The 22,196-nt window shown below is 37.2% G+C and overlaps 1 protein-coding gene across 3 annotated transcripts in view; it reads right to left on the bottom strand.

The window, feature by feature from the left end:
- Positions 1-22,196, bottom strand: part of KIAA0586 (KIAA0586 ortholog) — a 108,081-nt gene that overhangs the window by 85,699 nt on the left and 186 nt on the right. The window contains exons 2-13 of one of the 3 annotated variants that reach the window (XM_054716020.1): positions 21,580-21,871; positions 20,562-20,632; positions 17,628-17,697; positions 16,592-16,661; positions 13,536-13,710; positions 12,552-12,773; positions 9,878-10,028; positions 7,301-7,468; positions 5,499-5,622; positions 3,684-3,816; positions 2,512-2,729; positions 1,777-1,849 (exon numbers count right to left, since the gene is read on the bottom strand). In XM_054716020.1, the coding sequence (XP_054571995.1) occupies positions 1,777-1,849; positions 2,512-2,729; positions 3,684-3,816; positions 5,499-5,622; positions 7,301-7,468; positions 9,878-10,028; positions 12,552-12,773; positions 13,536-13,710; positions 16,592-16,661; positions 17,628-17,697; positions 20,562-20,632; positions 21,580-21,778 (1,674 nt within the window). In that variant the 5' untranslated portion in view covers positions 21,779-21,871. Of the gene's footprint in view, positions 1-1,776; positions 1,850-2,511; positions 2,730-3,683; positions 3,817-5,498; positions 5,623-7,300; positions 7,469-9,877; positions 10,029-12,551; positions 12,774-13,535; positions 13,711-14,002; positions 14,083-16,591; positions 16,662-17,627; positions 17,698-20,561; positions 20,633-21,579; positions 21,878-22,196 lie in introns of those variants that run through there. The other 2 variants (XM_054716021.1, XM_054716022.1) reach the window with 2 other exon arrangements.

A 22,196-nucleotide genomic window follows, 5' to 3' on the forward strand; every position in this document is an offset into this window, starting at 1 on the left:
ATTATATAACTGTACATTTGAAACCTATATAATTTTATTAACCAATGTCAGCCCAATAAATTTAATTAAAAAATAATACAAAAAAAAACTCTTAAATTTTTGCAATGCTAATGTCTGAAGACACCCTGCGGATATGAATAAGGGGGAAATTTTTCCATCTGGAACTGACTTCTGTAAATTCAGTAACCTGAGAAATCCTGTGGAGTATTTTCCCTTTAAATAACTGGTATTTTTACTTTGGTAGCCCAATGCTTCTAAAGCTGCTGTCTTGAAACATTTTTAAGTATACTTCTTTCTTTTCTAAATGCTTCTGCTAGATTTTCTTTCAAATACTCATATTCTAGTTATTATCCAACAATTTTCCAGAAAAGAGCCATAATATAATTTATGAGATAAAGCACTTAAGTAAAATGAAACTTACTATTAAATAAATATAGTGATAGAGTGAAATTAAGAATTATAAGTGGAGTTATATATAAGGGATATTTTGAGAATAAGCATCTATATATATCAAGAGCCAGGGTCCGTAATGTCCAAAACGACCGAAGCCTCGACTGAACACCAAAAGTCAGTCCTGCAGTCAGTGCTGGGCGACCCAGCACTGACTGCCAAGGGGGCTGCAATCAGTCCTGAAGAGAAAAGCAGGGTCTGATTGCAGCCCCCGTGGCAGTCAGTGCTGAGTCGGCGTGGCGGAAGTCAGTCCTGCAGGCAGTGAACATAGGGTCAATTAATATTAAGTGAACATAGGGTCAATTAATATCTCTTTGAGAGGAGTTGAGAATATAAAGTACAGTGTAGAGCAATTACTTATATTATTTCACATAAAACTCTTCAACTAAGATATTTTCCTTTATTTAAAATGTATCTTTATTGTTGAAAGTATTACAGATGTCCCCTTGTTTTAATTTTTTTTCTTCTCATTGATCTCCTCCATCCTGCACCCGCCCCTTCCAGGCCTTCACCAAACTATTGTCTGTGTCCATGAGCTATTCCTATCTAATACATAAAAACCTAGAAAGATTTAGAGAAAATAAAATAAAAGATATGCCAGGTAAATATTGAACAGAAAAGCTAAAGTTGCTGCATGAATACTGGATACAGGCTTGAAGCCAAAACACAACTCATGAGATAAAGTTTCCTTTCACTAAAGAGATAAGATGGTTCCCAAATCTTATACACATAATAGAACAGTGGGGGTTCAGAATGAGCCTCACCAAGATGTGTCTCAGTGGTATGAAGATTTTTGAGCTAAGGGCAATTTTAGCTTCAGGCTCAAGTGAAAATTCTGCCCCTCCCTTTAACTACCTAAAAAAAATTGAACTAGAGGCCTTGCCCATAATAAGACATTATCCTATATAATAAAAGGCTAATATGCAAATTGACCAAACAGCAGAATGACCAGTCGCTATGACACGCACTGACCACCAGGGGGCAGATGCTCAATGCTGGAGATGCCCCCTGGTGGTCAGTGTGTTCCACAGGGGGAGCGCCGCTCAGCCAGAAGCCGGGCTCATGGCTGGCTAGCGCAGCAGCGGTGGTGGGAGCCTCTCCTGCCTCTGCGGCAGCACTAAGGATGTCCGACTGATGGCTTAGGCCTGCTCCCCCCATCAGTCGGACATCCCCTGAGGGCTCCCGGACTGTGAGAGGGTGCAGTAGGGCTGAGGGACCTTCACCTCCGAGTACACAAATTTCATGCACCGGACCGCTAGTATACTTATAAATTGGAAACAATGTTATCTCCTGGGAATTAATTCTATTTTTTTTTCCAAAATCTACCTGAATTTCTGCAGAAATAGTTTTAATCCACTCATCCACTGTCTTTTTGATCCGAATCTTCTCTGACATCTCTCTACAAAAGAGAATAAAGAATTTTCTCTTTATTAGCATTTAATGTCCTCAGAATAGAACCTGGATCAGATCTCTTACATAGTTTTGAATCCACTGTGTAGCCCAATATCCTTCATCCAAAAAGAAAAAAACAATGTTATTAGTTTTCATCAAACAGAAGTGTATTTGTAAAGTATATGTAAATCTCAGAAGATATGTACCTAAGAGAAACAAAAGTAAAGGGAACAGTCACATTTGTAAAAGTAATAGTAACATTTATAGATCCAAATTCAACTCCATCATAAGCCCATATCATCAAAGGAAATAAAGAACCTTTTCTAACGATTAAAACATATTACACAAAATAATGGGCTTAGAAAAAAAAATTAAGAAAGGCTGTAAAGCCGGAACCGTTTGGCTCAGTGGATAGAGCGTCGGCCTGCGGACTGAGAGGTCCTGGGTTCGATTCCGGTCAAGGGTATGTACCTTGGTTGCGGGCACATCCCCAGTGGGGGGTGTGCAGGAGGCAGCTGATCGATGTTTCTTTCTCATCGATGTTTCTAACTCTCTATCCCTTTCCCTTCCTCTCTGTAAAAAATCAATAAAATATATTAAAAAAAAAAAAAGAAAGGCTGTAAACTGTGGTTTCATAAATAACCTTAGGATAACAACATCCTGTCTTACCTGTTGCTAGATAGAGCACTGATAAACGAATACATGGCAGTTCCATCCTTTGCACGAATAATAGCTTCCAGGTTTTCTTCAAGTACTTTTTTATTGTTCTGTACTCCTCTCAAAATCTTCTCAGCTTCTTTCAATATGGACCTCGTACTGGTCGTTTGAAGCTTAATGGAATTCTGTGGAAAATCAGCAAGCCTCGACATAAGCAGAGATTCTTTTGGCTTAAAAGAAAAAAGGGCAAAAATGTCACCATATAAAATCATATTAATTATTTTATTCAAAACAAGAGTTCTCATTATAGTTGGGGCCATATACTATGCCAATCCTATATAATAAAAGGCTAATATGCAAATCCTATATAATAAAAGGCTAATATACAAATGGACTGAACGGTGGAACAACTGGTTGTTGTGATGTGCATTGACCACCAGGGGGCAGAGGCTCAACACAGGAGCTGCCCCCTGGTGGTGAGTACACTCCCACAGGGGGGTCGCAGCTCAGCCAGAAGCCAGTCACTGGAGCCTTTCCCGCTTTCATGGCAGTCAGACATTCCCCCCCACCCCCACCCCAGGGCTCCTGAATGCGAGGGGGCCTGGGCTAAGGGACACCCCCCCGCCCCGCCCAGTGCACGAATTTCGTGCACGGGGCCTCTAGTATATTATAAGGGCTCAATTTGTCAAATTTCAGAGTTTTAAAAGAATACTTGGCAATTAAGGTTTCTTTCCATTTAGAGGTACTAATGTGTATGTTAAGTGAAATAGAGCTGAGATGTCCACAGGAGTAGTAGGCAATACAGTGGCCAATAAAAACTGTATCTGGTGAAGTAAGCTAAATCAAAACGAGAAAAGGGTTGGCTCTAGGTAGGCATGGCAGACTTTGTGAACTGGATAAACAAGGGTCCACGCATAGTTTTCCCTCCCACTTCCTTCCTCTCAAATAGAAGCTATAAAGCTAGAGAGGGCCATGTGGCTCCATCCCAGCCACAGAGCAGGAAGCAGAAATCAGTGAGGGCTTCTGAAAAAAAAATTGCACAGAGAACAGACTGGGAAAACATGTCTTTTTTTCAGTGCTTTGTCTTCATATTTACTCTTGCTTTCTGCCTTGATAACTTTTCTATTTCTTCATAATTTTTATCTTTGCTAATTACCAATTTTAGTATCTTGCTGCCACTTTACCTGGAATAAGCCATTTGTTTCTTTCCTTTTTTGGCCAAGATCATGAAGAACATTATCAGACTTCTGCACAGTCACCTTAGCTGCACCTAGCTCTTCACATGAAGGAAATCTTTGAGAGAACAGAGTAGCAATGCTGTAAAAGATTTAAAAATAAAGTTTCCTAAAATTATCAAATTCAGAAAATATCTGATTACACACATCCTTAGTTATATGAATTCTAAATGGTGTTCTATTAAAACTGGACAATGAAGTTAATCAATCATATGATTAAACATATATAATACAAAATATCACAAGAGACAAAATTACTCAGACCAGACTGGTTTAGGCATAATAGAAAAAGAGCAGGAAAGGTTTTATTTTGAAGAAGCTAACATGTAGAAACACTCTTAGAATGGTTGAGTAAGAGCCTCTAAAAATCCTCTTCTACATAAGAGCAAAGAGAACAGTTGCAAAAATGGTCAAAAACTTTTTCAGAACTCTGGAAATTAAACAAAGGCTTTCAAAACCTGAGAAACATTAATCAAGAAAATGGATAATTCTAAGTAAGAACAGGAAGATTTGTGGCTTTTTGTTGTTGTTAATCCTCACCCGAGGAGACTTTTCCATTGATTTTTGGGGAGAGTAGAAGAGAGAGGGCAAGACAGAAAGAAACACTGATGTGAGAGAAACACATCGATTGGCTGCCTCCTGCACAAGTCCCAACCAGGGCCTGGGCTGGGAAGGAGCCTGCAACCAAGGTATGTGTCCTTGACTGGAATCGAACCCGGGACCCTTCGGTCTGCAGGCCGACACTCTATCCACTGAACCAAACCTGCTAAGGCCCCATTCCCCCAATCCCTTTCCACAACTCTGTGGTAGCCCTGAAAACCAACAGCATCAAAACCACTAAAGAGGGAGAAACAGGTTTAGAGCCCCTGAGCAAGTCCCATTTACAGGGTTGCTCTTTATTTGATTTGCCTCAGAGCCAGCTCAGTGAGAAACCCTATCTCCAGGTCATTTTTCAAAAATAGTGGCAATTGTCTAACATCTTAGCTGCCTGAGATGGCCATATCAGTTGAGGTGAACAAGAGGGTTGCCAATAAACTAAAAATCTGAGGAATGAGATGTCCATTATGTATTTTTGAAAAGTTCCAACACATTACTGGAGATCTAGAAGGTCATCTGCACGTACAGGGCTATGTGTGCATGCCAAAGAAAGACCTGAGAAGGGACTAATCTCTCACATCTGGCTGAACTGAAGCTCTGTGCAAGCAGGAAGTTAAGGCTAACCGAGACTTAAAAACTGCCAGAGCACTGAAGGTGTGCCCCAACACACACACACACACACACACACACACACACACACACACACACACACACCACTTGGCAAAGAGAGGGAGTCTTAATCATTCAAAGTAGTTAAGGAAATCTCTTTCCAATCATTAGTAGACTTTAGCTAACAAAATAGAGATTTGCTGCATATGACAAAGAATAGAGACTTTACAGTTTAGGAAAGAGCATCAATTAAGAACAACCCAGCTTCCTCTACCCTGCATTGGATTATTTTTGAGGCTATTCTCAGATAGCATTTCATCAGAATTGAATAATATGCATTCATTAGAAATTAATAACCTGCATTTTTAGAAAATGAAATATACTCATTTTGTAATTATATTACAGAAAAGGGGGATATACATTAGCAGCAGAAAATAGCAAGTAAGTCTAAGATAATTTTTTAAAGCAATGTAAAATAATTATAAGAATTAGTAAAGAAACTTTAGAAATGTGAACGCTCTTTTCAATCTAGCTTTTATTCTAATCCCTTGTTTTTACCTGTCTTTCCTTTCAGGATTCCATCCTATTTTTGTCCCAGTTAGTGAGGTTTTGTCTGAAGATTCACTTATTCTTGTCAAAGAATCTTGATTATTCAAAATTTGTTCCAATAGTCTTATAGTTCCTACAATAAGAGAAATATAGTATCATTTTTCAAGTACTACTTCATTCTTCTTTTATATAATACTAGAGGCCCGGTGCACAAAATTCGTGCACAGGGCGGGGAAGGGTTCCTCAGCCAGGCCTGCACCCTCTCCAATCCAGGACCCCTCGGGGGACGTCCAACTGCCTCTCACAATCCAGGACTGCTGGCTCCTAACCCCCCTGCCTGCCTGCCTGATCGCCCCTAACCACCTCTGCCTGCCTGCCTGATCGCCCCTAACCACCTCTGCCTGCCTACCTGATTGTCCCTAACTGCTCCCCTACTGACCTGATCGCCCCTGACCGCTCCCCTACTGGCCTGATAACCCCTAATTGCCTCTGCCTCACCCCCAACCGGGACCCAGGATTCCCTCCTCCAGCCAGTCACAGGCACCCGGGACATGGGCTTCCCTCCCTCTGGCCGGCCACAGGCACCCAGGACCCAGGCCGGCTTCACCCAGGCCAGTCGCAGCCGCAGGGGACCACAGGGCATGCGGCTTGTCTCTCTCCCGGGTCGCAGCCCCAGCCGCTGGTGCCCGGGACCGTGGGGCGGGCAGCCTGTCCCTCCCCTGGGCCAGTCTGCAGGCGCAGCCATTGGCACCCGGGACCGCGGGGCAGGTGGCTTGTCCCTCTCCCAGGCCGCAGCCTGGCTGGTCCCCATTACTCTCCCACAAGCTCATTTGTGCCTGGCTGGTCCCCATTCCTCTCTTGCGAGCTCATCTGTGCCTGGCTGGTCCCCTTTCCTCTCTCTGCAGTGTTGAGTGTCTGAGCCTTGACAGCATGAGGGCGTGATGACCATTTGCATATTAGCTCTTTATTATATAGGATTTCACATATATTTATACTAAATTAGCTTCTTATGATGGTGATCAACTCAATTCACTCTACAATGTAGGCTATAAATACACTCATCAAATAAAACTAAATTTTAAAATGATACAGGTGAAAGTTCAGGCCCAACTTTATTTACATTACAGAAAAAAAAAGGAATTTGAAAGAAGTTTTTCTTCATAGCAACTATTACTTGAATCTTCTCTTTAGCTTCATCTTTAATGAGACTACATAACAACCTTATCTTGGTGAAGTTGGTTTTTTTAAAGATTTTATTATTTTTTTAAATTCCTTAAAACTCCTTAAATGTGTTCAAGACAGGACTTAAATACATTTAAGAATATAAGTTTATACTTAACATGTTCATTTACTTTTCCTAAAGGAATACTAATATATTTAAGGGTCTAAATTATTTCAGGTCATTTATAAAAGTTAATATATGAACATTTTTTCCAACTGAACACAGTAACAAATGTTAAATTTCTCTGAGTTTTATTATTGAAACTCACACCTAAAAATAATAAGAAAACATGCTCTAAAATGATCAGCAGAGCATTATTTTTTATTTATTAAAAGCAAAATTTGTTCAGGAAAGGTTAAATAACCTATATCAAAATATAATCATAAGTGTATATCTCCAACTTCTTCTACGAAGAATCTAAACTAGCTTGATTTGCCCTTTATCATATTAAAGAAAAATATTAAAAATAGACAGCTCACTTTAGTTACTTTAGCTCATTAGAAAACTATAAATATTGTGTGGAAATCTGTTCCTAATATGACATCAGTATAACAGAAGGAGTGGGTGCTAATAATAATTGCTTTATTACCTGCATGACCTGATATCTCCATATTTTCTTTTTCTTCTGCAGGATTTTCCCTCTTTGATATTTTATCATCTTTTGAAACAGGTATAGGAGCAAACTTTCGAGGTGCTGGTGTCTCTAAAGGAGATTTCTGTTTATCAAAACCCATATCTTCAACCTCTCTTGAAGGTGCTTAAAAGAAAATAAATTTAACTTATTTTTTAAAAACTTGACATTGTAGAGTTTTACCCTTCCCCATATTTTAAAAATAAAACCAAAATTATAAAGGATATACTAATTATTAACAACTATACAGAAATAACTTCATCCTCACTAGAAATCAAAAGAAATCAACAGACTATAAATATTTTATACATAGAGCTAATAAATAAGAAAAAAATCAATATGATAATATTCAGTGCTATGGTGAAAATGGCATAGCCAGACACTGCTCATGGCAATAAAAACTGATAAGACCATCTGGTATTAAGTATAGGAAGTACTAAGTACTCAACAGACTATCCTTCAATCATTAAAAATTAATATTATGGAAATCTATAATAATAAAAGTGTAATATGCTAACTAGACTGGATGTCCTTTTGGACAACCTTCTGGGGCTGCGAGGGAAGCCTGAATACTAGATGCCTGCTGGGGGCCAGAGGGAAGCCAGGGTCCCAGGTGCCAGAGGGAAGCCGGTGTCGGCAGCCAGGGGGAAGGAAGGCCTACTCTTGCACGAATTCCGTGCATCGTACCTCTAGTAATTATGTAAACATGGGAAATACTTTTTTTTTTTTGGGGGGAAATACTTTTGGTATGCTAGTAAAGTAGTAGTATAAAATTATTTTTTGCTACAACTACAAGGACATAAAAATGATATATGCCCAAGAAAAAACATAGAAAAATGTAGTTTAATTTGAATTTTTAATTTACTCATTTTTTTAAAAAATTTTTTACTGTCACTAAAATACACAAAAAACCCAATTCAGTACACAATCAATTTAAAAAAATCATCTTCCTTTAAAACTCAAGTCTGAAAAAAAACAAAATTACGAGCAACTATTTTTCCAGAATTGAGGATGAAACAAGTGTCTACTTCTATAGAAAAACACATGAGCCCAGACAGCGTGGCTCAGTGATTGAACATTGACCTATGAACCAGGAAGTCATGGTTCCATTCCCAGTCAGGGTAGATGCCTGGGTTTCGGGCTCAATCCCCAGTGTGGGGTGTACAGAAGGCAGCCCATCAATGATTCCCTCTCATCATTGATGTTTCTATCTCTCTCTCCCTCTCCCTTCCTCTCTGAAATCAATAAAAATATATTTTGAAAAAAGAAAAAGAAAGCACATGGGTGGGTCATACTGAAACCTGAGTTCTGGCAGTAGCTCTGACACTCTTACTCTCATGCCAGATGACCTTGACCAAGCAAGTCATAACCTTTCTGTGCCTCCTCTTCCTCTCTTCACAACTTAAAAATGGACTCATCTCACTTCACAATAGTTTTTAAGGACCACTCATTTGTTGTAAAACGTAAAGCACTAACAACTATAAAAAATCTTTAACCATTAGTACACCATAGCGTCTATAGACGCAAGCGGCGGACCTTTTTCAGTTAAATCCAAAATATCGTGGCAGTTAACTGGTTAATATGTATGTAATACAACAATGTTCTAACAAATCAAATATTGGGGCTATTGTACTACAAGTGTCTGTATATCATTAAAGGAACAGCCCTTGATTTTCATTAATTCACTAGGAGCCCGTTGCACGAAGTTTCGTGCAATAGACTTTTCCTTCACCTGGCTGCCGGCACCAGTTATCCGCCAGCAGCAGTTTTCCTCTGGCCACCCGCCGATCAGAGCGCCTCCCGCCAGCATGATCGGCCACCCCGAGTTCCGCCACCAGCGTCTTCCGCAGCGCCGGCCGTTTAAGCCAGAGGGAGGAGCGGGGGTCGGGGACTCGCGAGTCCCCACCCCCCGCTCCTACCGCCAGCCAATCGGCCACCCTGAGTCCCGCCCCCCGCGCCTCCAGCCGGCCCAATTGTGGGCGTAGCGGAGTGATGGTAATTTGCATATTACCATTTTATTAGGTATGATTATTCAAATATCAATAATTTGGAACACATTTATTCATTTATTTTAAATTCCAAAGGTTTAATACAAATAAGCTATGTATTCCTCTATTATTATAAACAGAGATTTTTAAAGTCCTATTAAGATAGACAGCCTTGCATTACTAATTCTTTGAAAATACTTAGAAATAGTTTATAATTATACTCAGGTGGTTTCTCTCCTGACAGAATAAAAAAAAATAGTAAATGCTCAGTTTGCCAGAGACCTAGAGAATTGATTATAAGCATGTTTGATACTGGATAAGTAAAATTTTTCTACATTTATAAGTGCTTCTGACAATTTATGAAGGTTATTAATTGAAACAAAAAAGGACATGATCAAGTTTCCAAATGACCTAAAAATTACACGACCTACAAAAAATACTAGTAATTTTATAAAACAAAGGCTTAATCTTCTACAACCGAATAATATACCACAAAGAAAATTTAGAGCTGACATTTTTAATTCATAGAGAATTCCATTTGTTTTACCTTGTTTGCAACCAAACGTGTTATGTGAAGCTAGGTCACTGCTACCAGGATTAGAATGGTCTAGTTTTACCGAACACTGTTCCACTGCTCTAGGAGGCACAGTAACAGGCTGAAAACTACTAGTCTTGAGCGCAGCGCTAATGAAATGAGTCTAGAAGAAAATTACGTTATTGATTTTAAATATCATTTGAAAGAGTTAGGTGACAAAATGCATTGAAATGTATGAGAGGACTTAAAACCATTCATTAGACTTAATAACAGTGAAAGTAAATACATTACACAAAGAATCCACTGCAGCAGTGCTACCACTGGAAGAATATAGTATCACAAAGGCCTGGATTCAGCCTGGCTCTGCGGTGTGACCTTGAAATTTGTATTTAACCATGCTAACCCTCAGTTTCTTCCTTTGAATTTAGAGATGGCTCAGGGGACACTGAAATAGGCTAGGAGACGACCAGAAGAAAGGGAACCTCTACTTCAGACAGATCATTTAAAAACAAAACATCTCATCTTTAGTATTCTGGATGATTGTTTGAAGATAAAGATTAAGACCATTGCTAGTAAGCATTTAAAGGTAGCCATATTTAGTAGCAGCAATAATATATGTACTTATATATAAGTGGAAAGTATAGTGGTAACTGTTTTCAGCATTATTTATTAAAATATCTAAAATGTACAAATATCTTACCTAATAAAACTGATTTCAAAAGAGGTTTTATGCCAAATAAAGAAAAACCTAAAATTATTCATAGGTTTACAGAATTCTTATCAATGTATAGAGATCTCTCTACATGAAACAGATGGGAGAGACTCAATAAATTTCATTTCATTAAGCATTTACGGAACTACTAATATGCCTAGTATGTCACTGAAACCTCAACTTTCTCTGTAATCATAAGCTTTATAAATAAACCTGAATGAGCAAAAATTCCAGTCTTCCAAAACCAGAAAATCAATAAATTACATGTTTATTAACATAAGGATGGATGAATGGAGACAAATAGGACAAGTAAGACCCTGTCTTTAAGAATCAATATGCTTTTCAATTGTGTCATCTCATTTTTTCCTGAACAAAAGAAAAACATTTTCTAGGTAAAGAAATCAATGTTGTTTCTCATGTTTATTTTTAAAATGCTCGTATCCCATTACAATTATTTGTAAACTAAGAAGAGAACTCTCATAGACCCACTTCCAGCCTCTCACTAGACAACATGTGGCATACTCAGTTTTAGTTATGCAAGGAGTACTTACTAAAACTTTACCTTGTATGCCCATAATCATTCCAATAAAAATACTCTCGTCAACCACATGAGAGCTCAAGACAAATCCTATTAACAAGTCTTAAACTCTAGCTCATTTGGTTCAGTGGATAGAGCATTGGCCTGCAGACTGAAGGGTCCTGGGTTCAATTCCAGTCAAAGGCAAATGCCCGGGTTGCGGGCTCGATCCCCAGGAGGGTGCATGCAGGAGTCAGCTATCAATGATTCTCTCTCATCATTGATGTTTTTATCTCTCTCTCCCTCTCTAAAATCAATAAAAATGTGTTTTTTTTAAAGATAATTATACTTTATATATAAAAAAGTCTTAAGAATTACAGTATATTAGTGCTCACTTTGTGATAGCATATCAAGCTATAATAAACTTATTTTTGTACATTCTTCTAAATGTTGTATTTTAATTTAATTGTTTAAGTTTTAAAGCTGCACTCTAATTAGGGAAAAAGTAAAATAAAATCAATGCATTTATAATATTGGTCACTTACTCATTAAAAAAAAAAAGTATGTTGTGTATCTGAATGCTGGATATTATCCCAAGATCTGGAAATTCCACAATAAATAAGAAACTATACTATCACCTGGCCGGCGTGGCTCAGTGGTTGAGCGTCGACCCATGAACCAAGAGGTCACACGGTTCAGTTCCCGGTCAGGGCACATGCCCAAGATGTGGACTCAATCCCCAGTGGGGGGTGTCCAGGAGGCAGCCTATCAATGATTCTCTCTCATCATTGATGTTTCTCTCTCCCCCTGTCCCTTCCTCTCTAAAGTCAATAAAAAGTATACATATATAAAATTTAAAAAAAAAAGAAACTATACTATCAGCTTCTTGTGAGGATAACTTTTTATTTTACTTTTTAAAAAATATTTTATTGATTTCAGAGAGAGAGAGAGAGAATCATTTAGTGTCTTTTGAATCAAGACACTGAACAATGTTCAAACCTTTAATTGCAGAAGCAGTATGTATTCTGGATGGTTCTCATCCAAGTGTGTGCATCAGATTAGAGAGCTTTTGATTTCTCATACCTAATGTCCCAGAATCTTGAGCGGTAGAGCATGTCTATTTTTATAAAGCTCTCCAAGTGATTGTGATGCACATTCCCAGACTAACAAACACTGATGTAAGAAATAACTGTAATGGGATACGAGCATTTTAAAAATGGTATGAACAGAAATACCACAAAAGGAGAAGCCAACCATAAGAAGGTCTTACAGAACCAGTGACATTTGAACTAGAATGTGCAGAGCTCTCCACGTAGAAGGGAAGAATGATAAGCAATCATTATTTAAGAACTAAAACTCTTACAATCTACTGAGCTACTGCAATAACCAATGAACATGAGCTTAGAAATCCAAGGGATAAAGGGCCATGGGATGTGTGCTGGCTTTGTTATAGATACCTGAATATCTATCTGTTGTTGTTGTAGTTTCTCAAGATGCCTAATGTGCTGCTCCATAAACACATTCATTTGCTTTTCATGATCATGACAATGTTGTTTCTCATGTTTATTCTGAATGCTTGCTTGCTGCTCTGTAACACGTTGTAACTGTTTATCAGTCTCCTGTAACTTATTGAGTAATTCTGTAACAGAATTGACCTTTGCTTCCAAATCACTCTGCACCTATGGCAAAAAATATCAAAAGATATTTAAAAAATATGGCCCATTACTGAAAATGTTATTTAAAGCAATTGGTATTGAGAAATGATCAAACCAGATTTTTACTCTTAAAATCTCTGATGATTTGATGCCTTTATTTTTATAATCAAAGAAATAAAAGGCACAACATATTATCTTTAAGTAGATCTTTTCTCTTCATAAAAAAAATACCAAATCTGCCACACAATTTTTATAATGCCAGAAATAAAATACTAAATTGGGAATTAAAAGGAAGGAAATACCAAAACAGAGTAGCTATTGATACTTCATTCACCTCCGGCTGAGTGAGGTCAGCAGCCTGGAGTTCTAGTCTCGGCTCTGCCACCTATTAGCTCTGGGACCTTGTGCTACTCTGACCCGTTTCTCAGTTTTCCCATTTACGAGCTGTGGCAGAGATGATTTCTGAAGTCCCTGCCAGCTCTAAAATAAGGATGGCCGAGTGTCCTAGGTTGCCCAGGACTGAGGGGTTCCTAAGATGAGATATCTTTGGTGTTAAAACTGGTAAAGTCCCGGGTTATCTAGCATTTTCACAGTAATGAAGGGGTCTCACAACGCATGGGAGGTAATACATCACCACAAACAAGAAAAATCTTTCAAATTGAGAGCAACTAGAATGTTCCTAACCTATAGCTGAACACAACCATTTATAGTATCAGTTTCTAATAAATACTTTCCCATTTTATAAAGTAGTTATGAATGAATGAATATCTGGGGAGAAAAATATACTTTTATCAGTGGAGCTGCTGTTGCAATGGCGGCGGCAGTTGCTGCAGCCACAGTGGTAGCTGAGTCAATGCCACGGGGTGAAGTTCTAGGCTCCTGAGCAACAGTGTCCTTTTCTGTACCTGTATCCTCTAAAAGCTGTACCTTTACCTCCTTAAAAACAGGCATGCTCTGAGCTCTGTAAATAAAAAAGGAATAAAAGTATATTCAGTAAGCTACCTTGAACCATTTCAAGAAATACCTAAGTGGTAATCTGCTGAAAGTGGTTTTTCTTGTTTTTTAAAAAAATAAATTTTTTTCGCTCTATATTTGGCCTAAAGATGACAATGACATAAACCACTGACAAAACCAAAGACTCCCTAGTAAAAAAACAAACAAACAAGTAAATCGGCAGGAATGAGCTCCAGCCCCAGCTGCTGGATGTCCCCCCTTGATTTTTAAAGAAGGCATAGGGCAGCTCTCCAACTTACTCCTCTTTGATATTTCCTCATTTCTACTAAGAGCATGATTTCCCTCTGTCTCAAAATTTTGAGGTTATCTTAACTTCTCCATCCTCCGCTTAATCTTCTCATACCCACATGAGTCATCAAATTGTGTCAATTATTTCATCACAATTGCAGGAATAGTGTCATAGAATCACAAAAGCTGGGAGAACCCAATAGGCCATCTACCCTAATTTCCTAATGTTACAGATGAAGAAACTGAGGTCCACAGAGGTCCATTGAGTTCCACAGAGGGACTTAGTTTATCTAAGTCACATAACTAGTAAGCAGCTGTTAGGATCTGATTCCTAGAGATCTTCCCAGGACACCTAGCCTTCTCTCTCAGAACACTTCTCCCTTATTACTTCTCCCTCTCCAGTAAAACATTTCATCACCTCTTGCCAACTATTTTCATTTTTCCAGTTTTGACTTGCTTAAAAACTTCCCACACATGCCCTAGCCGGCTTGGCTCAGTGGACAGAGTGTCAGCTTGCTGACTGAAGGGTCACAAGTTCGATTCCAGCCAAGGGCACATGCCTGGGTTGCGGGCTTGATCCCCAGTAGGGGGTGTGCAGGAGGCAACCAATCAATGATTCTCTCTCATCATTGATGTTTCTATCTCTCTCTCCTTCTCCCTTCCTCTCTGAAATCAATAAAGAAATAAAATAAAATAATTTCCCACACATATTTCTCCACCATTAAAAAATCTAAAACTGTTCCTTACAGCAACTAAATAGGCAAATTTATTCTGGCTGGCCTTCCACATAATTCCATGCTCTGGCCCTGCCCTAGCTTCCTCTATATACTCCTATCACTTCACAAAACAACTCTCGGGAGTCCGCTCCTCACTCACTGTACCACACCACTCCCACGCTCTCTCTCTCTCTCTCTCTCTCTCTCTCTGTTCTCTCAACCTGCTTCTACCCACTTATTATAACCTCCTTCTGTAAGATCCAACATCAGCCTTACCTTTTTAAATAAGCTTGTCTTTATAATACCTCTTCTTGATCTCTCCTTTCATTAACTCCTTTTGCATTTACTGCCTATATCACACAATTGAGACCTGACAGCCATGCTATGGTTTAAATGTCTATACAGGACAGTTTAACCTTTGCACTCGGATGTCGAGATTAAAATTACTCTTTGAATGTATCAATAATTTGAAATATAAAAAAATCCAAATAAATAAGTTTGTATGAAAAGCAACTCCAGTTTTTTATTCTACTGCTGCACTTTGTAAAATCTGGGGTATTTAAAAAATTAAATCCCGAGTAGAATAAAGGAATCGAGAAAAAAGCAAGCGAGTGCAAAGGGTTAATAATATATTGAATGCAATGCTGTTTCCTATGAGCTCTAATCACTCATTCCTCCACATATGTGTATGTTCTCTTGAAGCATTCATCTTATATAAAAACTGATGTTTGAAATTTTAACCCTGCTATTTGGCTTTTGTAAATGCGTGCTTACTTAAATAATAAGGAAAATAAGACTACTCCCACTTCAGAGAGGCCATTAAACCTTCCCCGGATGAAGTTATCAGTGCTGGCGCCAGGCCTTTGGTTGAGGTCTCAAGGCCCCAGCACATAGGGGCTCTTTAAGAACTTGCAACAGGGGCCGAAACCGGTTTGGCTCAGTGGATAGAGCGTCGGCCTGCGGACTCGAGGGTCCCAGGTTCGATTCCGGTCAAGGGCATGTACCTTGGTTGCGGGCACATCCCTAGTAGGGGGTGTGCAAGAGGCAGCTGATCGATGTTTCTCTCTCATCAATGTTTCTAGCTCTCTGTCCCTCTCTCTTCCTCCCTGTAAAAAAAAAATCAATAAAATATATATAAAAAATAAAAATTAAAAAAAAAGAACTTGCAACAGGGGCTGGAAACACCCCATATTTGGGAGACAAAGAAGGTAAAAACATATAAATAGGGAAAGTTCCTCCATGTTGGGGCCCAGAATTTGAGAGACATTTTCCTCTGGACCCGCGCGTAATAAATGTAACTCCATCTCTCTAAGTATTGCTTGGTTCTTCTCCGGTTTTCTGTAACACTCTCCCCAACTAAGTTCTAAGCAACCTGGGATGAGTCTAAATATCCTCTGATGGTAAATAATAACCATTATGTACCTGGAACTTCTTGACCTCTGCTGTAAGTAGTGTAGCGATGTGATTAAGACCATAGGCTCTAAAGCCCGGCTGCCTGTGTTTGAATTCCAGCCTAGTGTCTACTTGCTAAATGACACAGGGGAAAATCAACCTCTCTGTGCCTCAGTTTCCTCATCTATAAAATCGAATTCTGTAAAATTGGGATAGCAACAGAATGTATTTCATTGGATTTTGTGAGTATAAAATGAGTTAAATCACATAAAGTACTTTGAACAGTACCTCTTCTATAATGACTGTTAACAGCTATTGAATACTTTATATGTGCCAAATACCATGAACAATGCTTTATACATGCTTACATACAATACATATTTCACACATTGAAAAAGTTTTTCCTATACCCAAAGTATAAAGTTAAACTGATTTTAGAGAACCACATAAAAACAAGAAGTGGCCCACCTATTTTCTGTAATTGCAACTTACTTTTGTTTTAAAATTGCTCTGAGAGCATCTTTCTGCCCCATGGTGTACTGGGAAATAAAGATGTCATTTGCTGCAAAATAAAAACAAAAATATACTTTAGATTCCTGAAAATTTGTTAAATTTTAATAAGCTACTGAATAAAGCACCTTTTTAAACTCAAAGAATATTTAAAGAATATTTAAGAATTCAGCAACAGGATTTCACAATTTTAAAAAGGCAAGACACAAACGACTAAATGTCAATAGTCATAACCTGGGAAAAAATGTTATCAAAACAAACAAACAAAAAAAACACCTGGGGTCAAATTGGGAATATTTGCTCAAACTCTAACGAGAAAACTGTTTAGAATAAAGTAAAATCAACTTCTTAAAAAAAGGCATCATTAAATAAATTTTTCAAAGCACCGCTTTAATCTACTATCTTATCAAAGACTATCTAAAACGTGAATTCAAAATTTATAAACAGGTTTCTAGTACCAAACCTATACAATAGGTTGGTAGTAATAAAATTACCTTTACCATTGCAAACCCTTTTCTGGAGTTTTTGAGATTCTATTAATAGCTTAATTTAGAAGGAAAAAATTTTAATTAAAATAAAAATAAGAAAAAACTATTAGGTTGTTTAATGAATGTCTAAAACTCAATGAATATATAAAAAATATAAAATTCTATCCTTAAAAGGAATTCTGACACATGTTCCAACATGGATGAACCATGAAGACATGCTAACTAAAATAAATCAATCACAAAAGGTCAAGTATGATTCCATTTATCTGAGGTCTAGTGCAATTCACAGAGACGGCCAGTAGAATGGCAGCTGCCAGGGGTTAGAGAGAAGGGGGAATGGAGAGCTGGGGTTAGTGGGTAATACACAGGTTCAGTTGAGGAAGATGGAAAAGTTCTGGAGATGGATGGTGGTGACAGCTGCACAACAATGTGAATGTACTTAATGCCACAGAACTGTTTGCTTAAAAATGGTAAATTTTATGATATGTATATTTGACCACAATTTTTAAAAATCAAATGTATCCTTTTACCTTTTTGTCTATTGTTCTCTTCTATTTTATCCAAAGGCAACCCTTTCACTGCCACATCTTTAGAAACATCCTTTGGGATATGAAAGGAAGAAATAAAAGGCTAAATAAATGTTATGATTTATTACTTATCAAGTACTATTTACTAGCCATGTGACTGCTATATTTTGGGAGCGCAGGACTATATGCTTTATATACTTAATTCCCATCATCACCAGAATGCTTAGGTACCTTGAAGCTACTCAAGGATTTGTTGAATGAGTAGTAAGCTGTCAGACAAGTGAATGAGTAAATTAACAAGCAAGCAACTATGGCCCTGAAATTCACACTCATATCCCAATTTGCCACTTCTAGCAGAGCAAGTTGTGTAACATCTCAGTTGCTACAGTTAAATGTGAAAATCTGATTCACAGTGAGTCTGATGGAGAACATAAGGATGGCCAGCCAGTTCATGGCACAAAATTATAAATTTACCAAAACATTCGTCACTGAGCTCATAATGTGGTATCAGAAGGCTTCTCTATGTAAGTCATACCTACTGACAAATAGCTTTCTGTTCACATGTGCAACTTCATCTGTAGATTATATTCATGGCTAAGTCACCATGACTTTTTTAAAGTACTAGATTCATTCAATGTTCTATTCACTTGCCTTAGACACACCTTTTCTTTTTTTCTGCTACATCAGAAAAGGGAAAAGAGAAAATCATAAAAGAAAACTGATCCAGGCTACTGACTGATAACAAGTGTTAACTTCCCCCCAAAAAATCCAATGAAACAGGTAATAATACAGAAGGCATCTGGGAAATTAATATAAACAACTCCTACAAATTGGTAAGAAAAAGCACAGCACATCAATATGTAATTCACAAAAGAATAAGTATAGATGGCCACACACATTAAAAAAATTTCTACTTCATTAATAATAAAATAGAAAATAAAACTATGAGATGCCTTTTACATGTAAAATGGCAAAGACTTTTTAATTTTAATGCTCAGTATTAATGAATGGGGAGATAATTCCAGTAATGACCTTACTGGAGAGAATATATATTGATAAACTCTTTCTGGAGGCAATTTAGAAATGTTTCAGAAGTGTGCATGTCCATTGATCTAATAATTTTACATCTAGAAATTAATCTTAAGGATATGATCCATGACATACACCAGAATGTTCATCACATGGTTGTTTACATTATAAAAATTGGAGGAAAAAATTTAATGTCAAATGATAGGAATATGAACAAATAAACAATGGAACATACGTACAATTAAATTCTATAAACCCTTTAAAAGTTTCTAGAAAAAAATGACAGAAAAATATTCTTACTACTACTTAGAAAAAAATATCCTTAATGCTATTTAGTTATAAAATAGTATGGTCCCATTTCATAATATATATCCACACATAGGGGGAAAAAACTCTCAAAATGTTAACAGTTATTGATTTTAAGTCATGCAAGTTCTTTTTTCTTTTTGTATTTTCTACAATGAATTTTTTTAAGTTTTTATTTTCTTTCTATATATATGTAAGGATTAGACCCAAACAGGAATAGGAACATCTTATCTTCTGGTAGGAGGGAGAAATAGGTATGAATAGGAGCATTTATAAATGTGAGCATATCGGGAACAAACTCCTTCAGTTTTCTAATTAAAATAGCATGGCCAAGTCAATCCACACTATAATCTTAGTACTCATTTATGAAACAAAAACATGATGCAAAGAGATTGCAGTTTGTGTTCATGATAAAATGATAATGAACTAGGTTAGTTTTGCAGGCATATTTTGCATTAGATAAATCTACACAAAACAAGCTGTGAGCCCATATTAAATGTAATGGAATCCTGCCTGATCGTCTTCCTCAAACATACATAAATAATTTTCCATACATTCAGAAAATTATTTAGATAATGAAATTCAAATAGCATCAATCATTAAATAAGGCCTGCTCAAAAAAGAAACAGAAAACACCAACCCAAAGGCTAGGCATTTGCTCAGGAATCAAGTATGGTGCGTAATTATACATCTTTTTACTGTGAGTTTTTGAAAAAATTGACAATAGCTTCAATTTAATTCTTAGTTTACCAGTCTCAATTTTCAAAATATTGTCAAAAAGCTCAAGGACACAAACAACAAGGTGGTGATTGTGGGAGAGGTGGGGGTGAAGGAAGGTATACGGGAGATAAATAGTGATGGACTGAGACTTGACTTGGGGTGGTGGATACACAATACAGTGTACAGATGATGTGTTGTAGAATTGTGCACCTGAAACCTGTATAGTTTTGCTAACATGTGTCACCTCAATAAATTCAGTAAAAAGGAAAAAAAAAAAAAAAACAGAGGGGGGAAAAAAAAGTCCCAAAATACTGTGAAACTCTCCCTTATAGACTTTTTAAATTGACAATACATAGGTCAACATTACGATTACTGATCAAAGTCTAATTAGACTGCATCACCAAAACATTATATTTATCATCAAATATTTTTAGCATTATAAAAAGGTTAACATGAAAATTTCATGGTTTTGTTTCTTAAAGACCCCTCAAGAAAATACCCACAAAAGACCTCACAATAGTTTGTCTGATGTATAATCACACTCACATTTTTTATTATGTTGTTATTGTTCCTTACCTTTACATAATGTCTCTTGTTTAGAATACCTTTTCCTTAGATAATAGCAGAGCTGTTTTTTTTTTTAATTACACTATTTCTTTCCGAGGTCATTATCTTACTAATGGGTATTTTTGATTCTATGGAAGGCTTTTTCGTTAATGTCTCAAACACTATTTAAATCACAATTGTTGTATGTCAAACATTTCTCTTGGTAAGTGAAATTTAAAAACAAGGCTTGCTGCTAATCAAACATAATTTAAGAATACATTATTTGACAATACTGAAAATTTCAACATCAGCATAATTAAGAATCCTTTTGCTTACACTTTCTGACACAGGGGGGGTTTCTAATGGAGGCTGGTAATCATTTCTAGCCGAAGCTAAGTCTGATGAACCTACCAAAACAAAGAAATTAATTTTAGTGATTTTTCAAATCAGAACATTACATGTAGAAACTGTACAGGCATGACTCAAGAGCTACTAGTATATATAAACTCCATATGAATGCAAGACCTAAATTGGAAGCCACATTTCACACAACAACAACAAAAAAAAACTTAAGAAAAATTAGATTTTACAACTCATATCTTGGAAAATATGGGTCAATATTGACAAGCAAGTGAGATAAGTATAAAATGGTTTAAAGTATATCATTACTCTGTTAGATTTGGACAAACTAGGGCAGAATCACTTGCCATGAATAAAATATGTATATAATATAAAAGCCCGATTTAACAGCAGGCATATGAAATGCTGTACCAACCAAAAAGCAACATTATAAAAGCATTTTTTTTTGTTTTTGCACATATATCCATTAACTTAATCCTTACAATTACCCATGAATTGGATAAAGCATATGTTATCTTCATTTTCACTGAGGTCCATACAGGTTAAGTGAATTAAAATATGAAAGCCATCAAATGGCAGAAGTTGTGTTTTTCTACTATGCCAAACTGACTATCATAATCCAAACAGAAGGTAGAGTATTTGGTAAAAAGCCCTAGCAGTGAAAAATAAGCTCAGCATACAAATTAAGTATGTCCATTACAGATGGGACTGGAAGAGTATACAAAAGCCACACAAAGAAAAAACACAATAGGAAATGTTCCAGTTTCATTCATTCTATCTACTCAATACTATTGGATGCAGGCTATGCCTCGCCATTTTCCCACGGAACAGTCAGGTTTTGACACCTGTACAAGCTAAACATGTCTCACGTTTGTGGATTTAAACATTAAAAATCCCCTAAATTTTGAAACACACACGCAAAAAAAACATGCAATAAAAAAAGACTTAAAATTTACAAAAATCAAAAGTTGAAAAACTATGTGGCATCACATACCACGTAACGTTCCATTCAAGCTAGTCCCCGTTCTAAAAGGAAGATGTTTGTTTGCAGACAACGCTGGAGGAACACGGGACAACTCGTCTTTCAGCGAAGCCAAATTATCTCCCTGGTGTGGAGAAACTACCTCACGAAGCCTCTTCGCTGGTATTTTAATCCTTCTTTTCTTTTCCGGGCTAAACTCGGGGCCTTTCATGTTACTGGCAACAAAACTAGTCTCGAAATTCTATAGCAGAACTTTCTTCTGGGTCCATAAAACTTCAGAACAAAATTTTCACCGCTTTGAAGACTGGGGAGGAGGAGATGGGGTAAGAAGCGCGGGGGGGGTATGATAAAGAAAACGTGAATTTCAAGTGATTCTGAAATATGCAGTCATCAACTTTTAAATTAAACAACGTCTAAACAGACTATAACACAAAGCTAGAAATTTTAATTTTGGTACTTAATGCAGCCTAAAGACTAGAACATTTTTACCCATTAATCCCACTCAGTCTACAAATGCACCGTGCCAGGAATCTTAAACTGGAGATGACAAGATAACGACTGCAGGAGCATAATAATAACCATAACAACAGTGCATTCTCCAGCCCGAGAGTCGGCAAGACAAAATCAAA

Source organism: Eptesicus fuscus, chromosome 5, assembly GCF_027574615.1.
Source record: "Eptesicus fuscus isolate TK198812 chromosome 5, DD_ASM_mEF_20220401, whole genome shotgun sequence".
Lineage (NCBI taxonomy): Eukaryota > Metazoa > Chordata > Mammalia > Chiroptera > Vespertilionidae > Eptesicus > Eptesicus fuscus.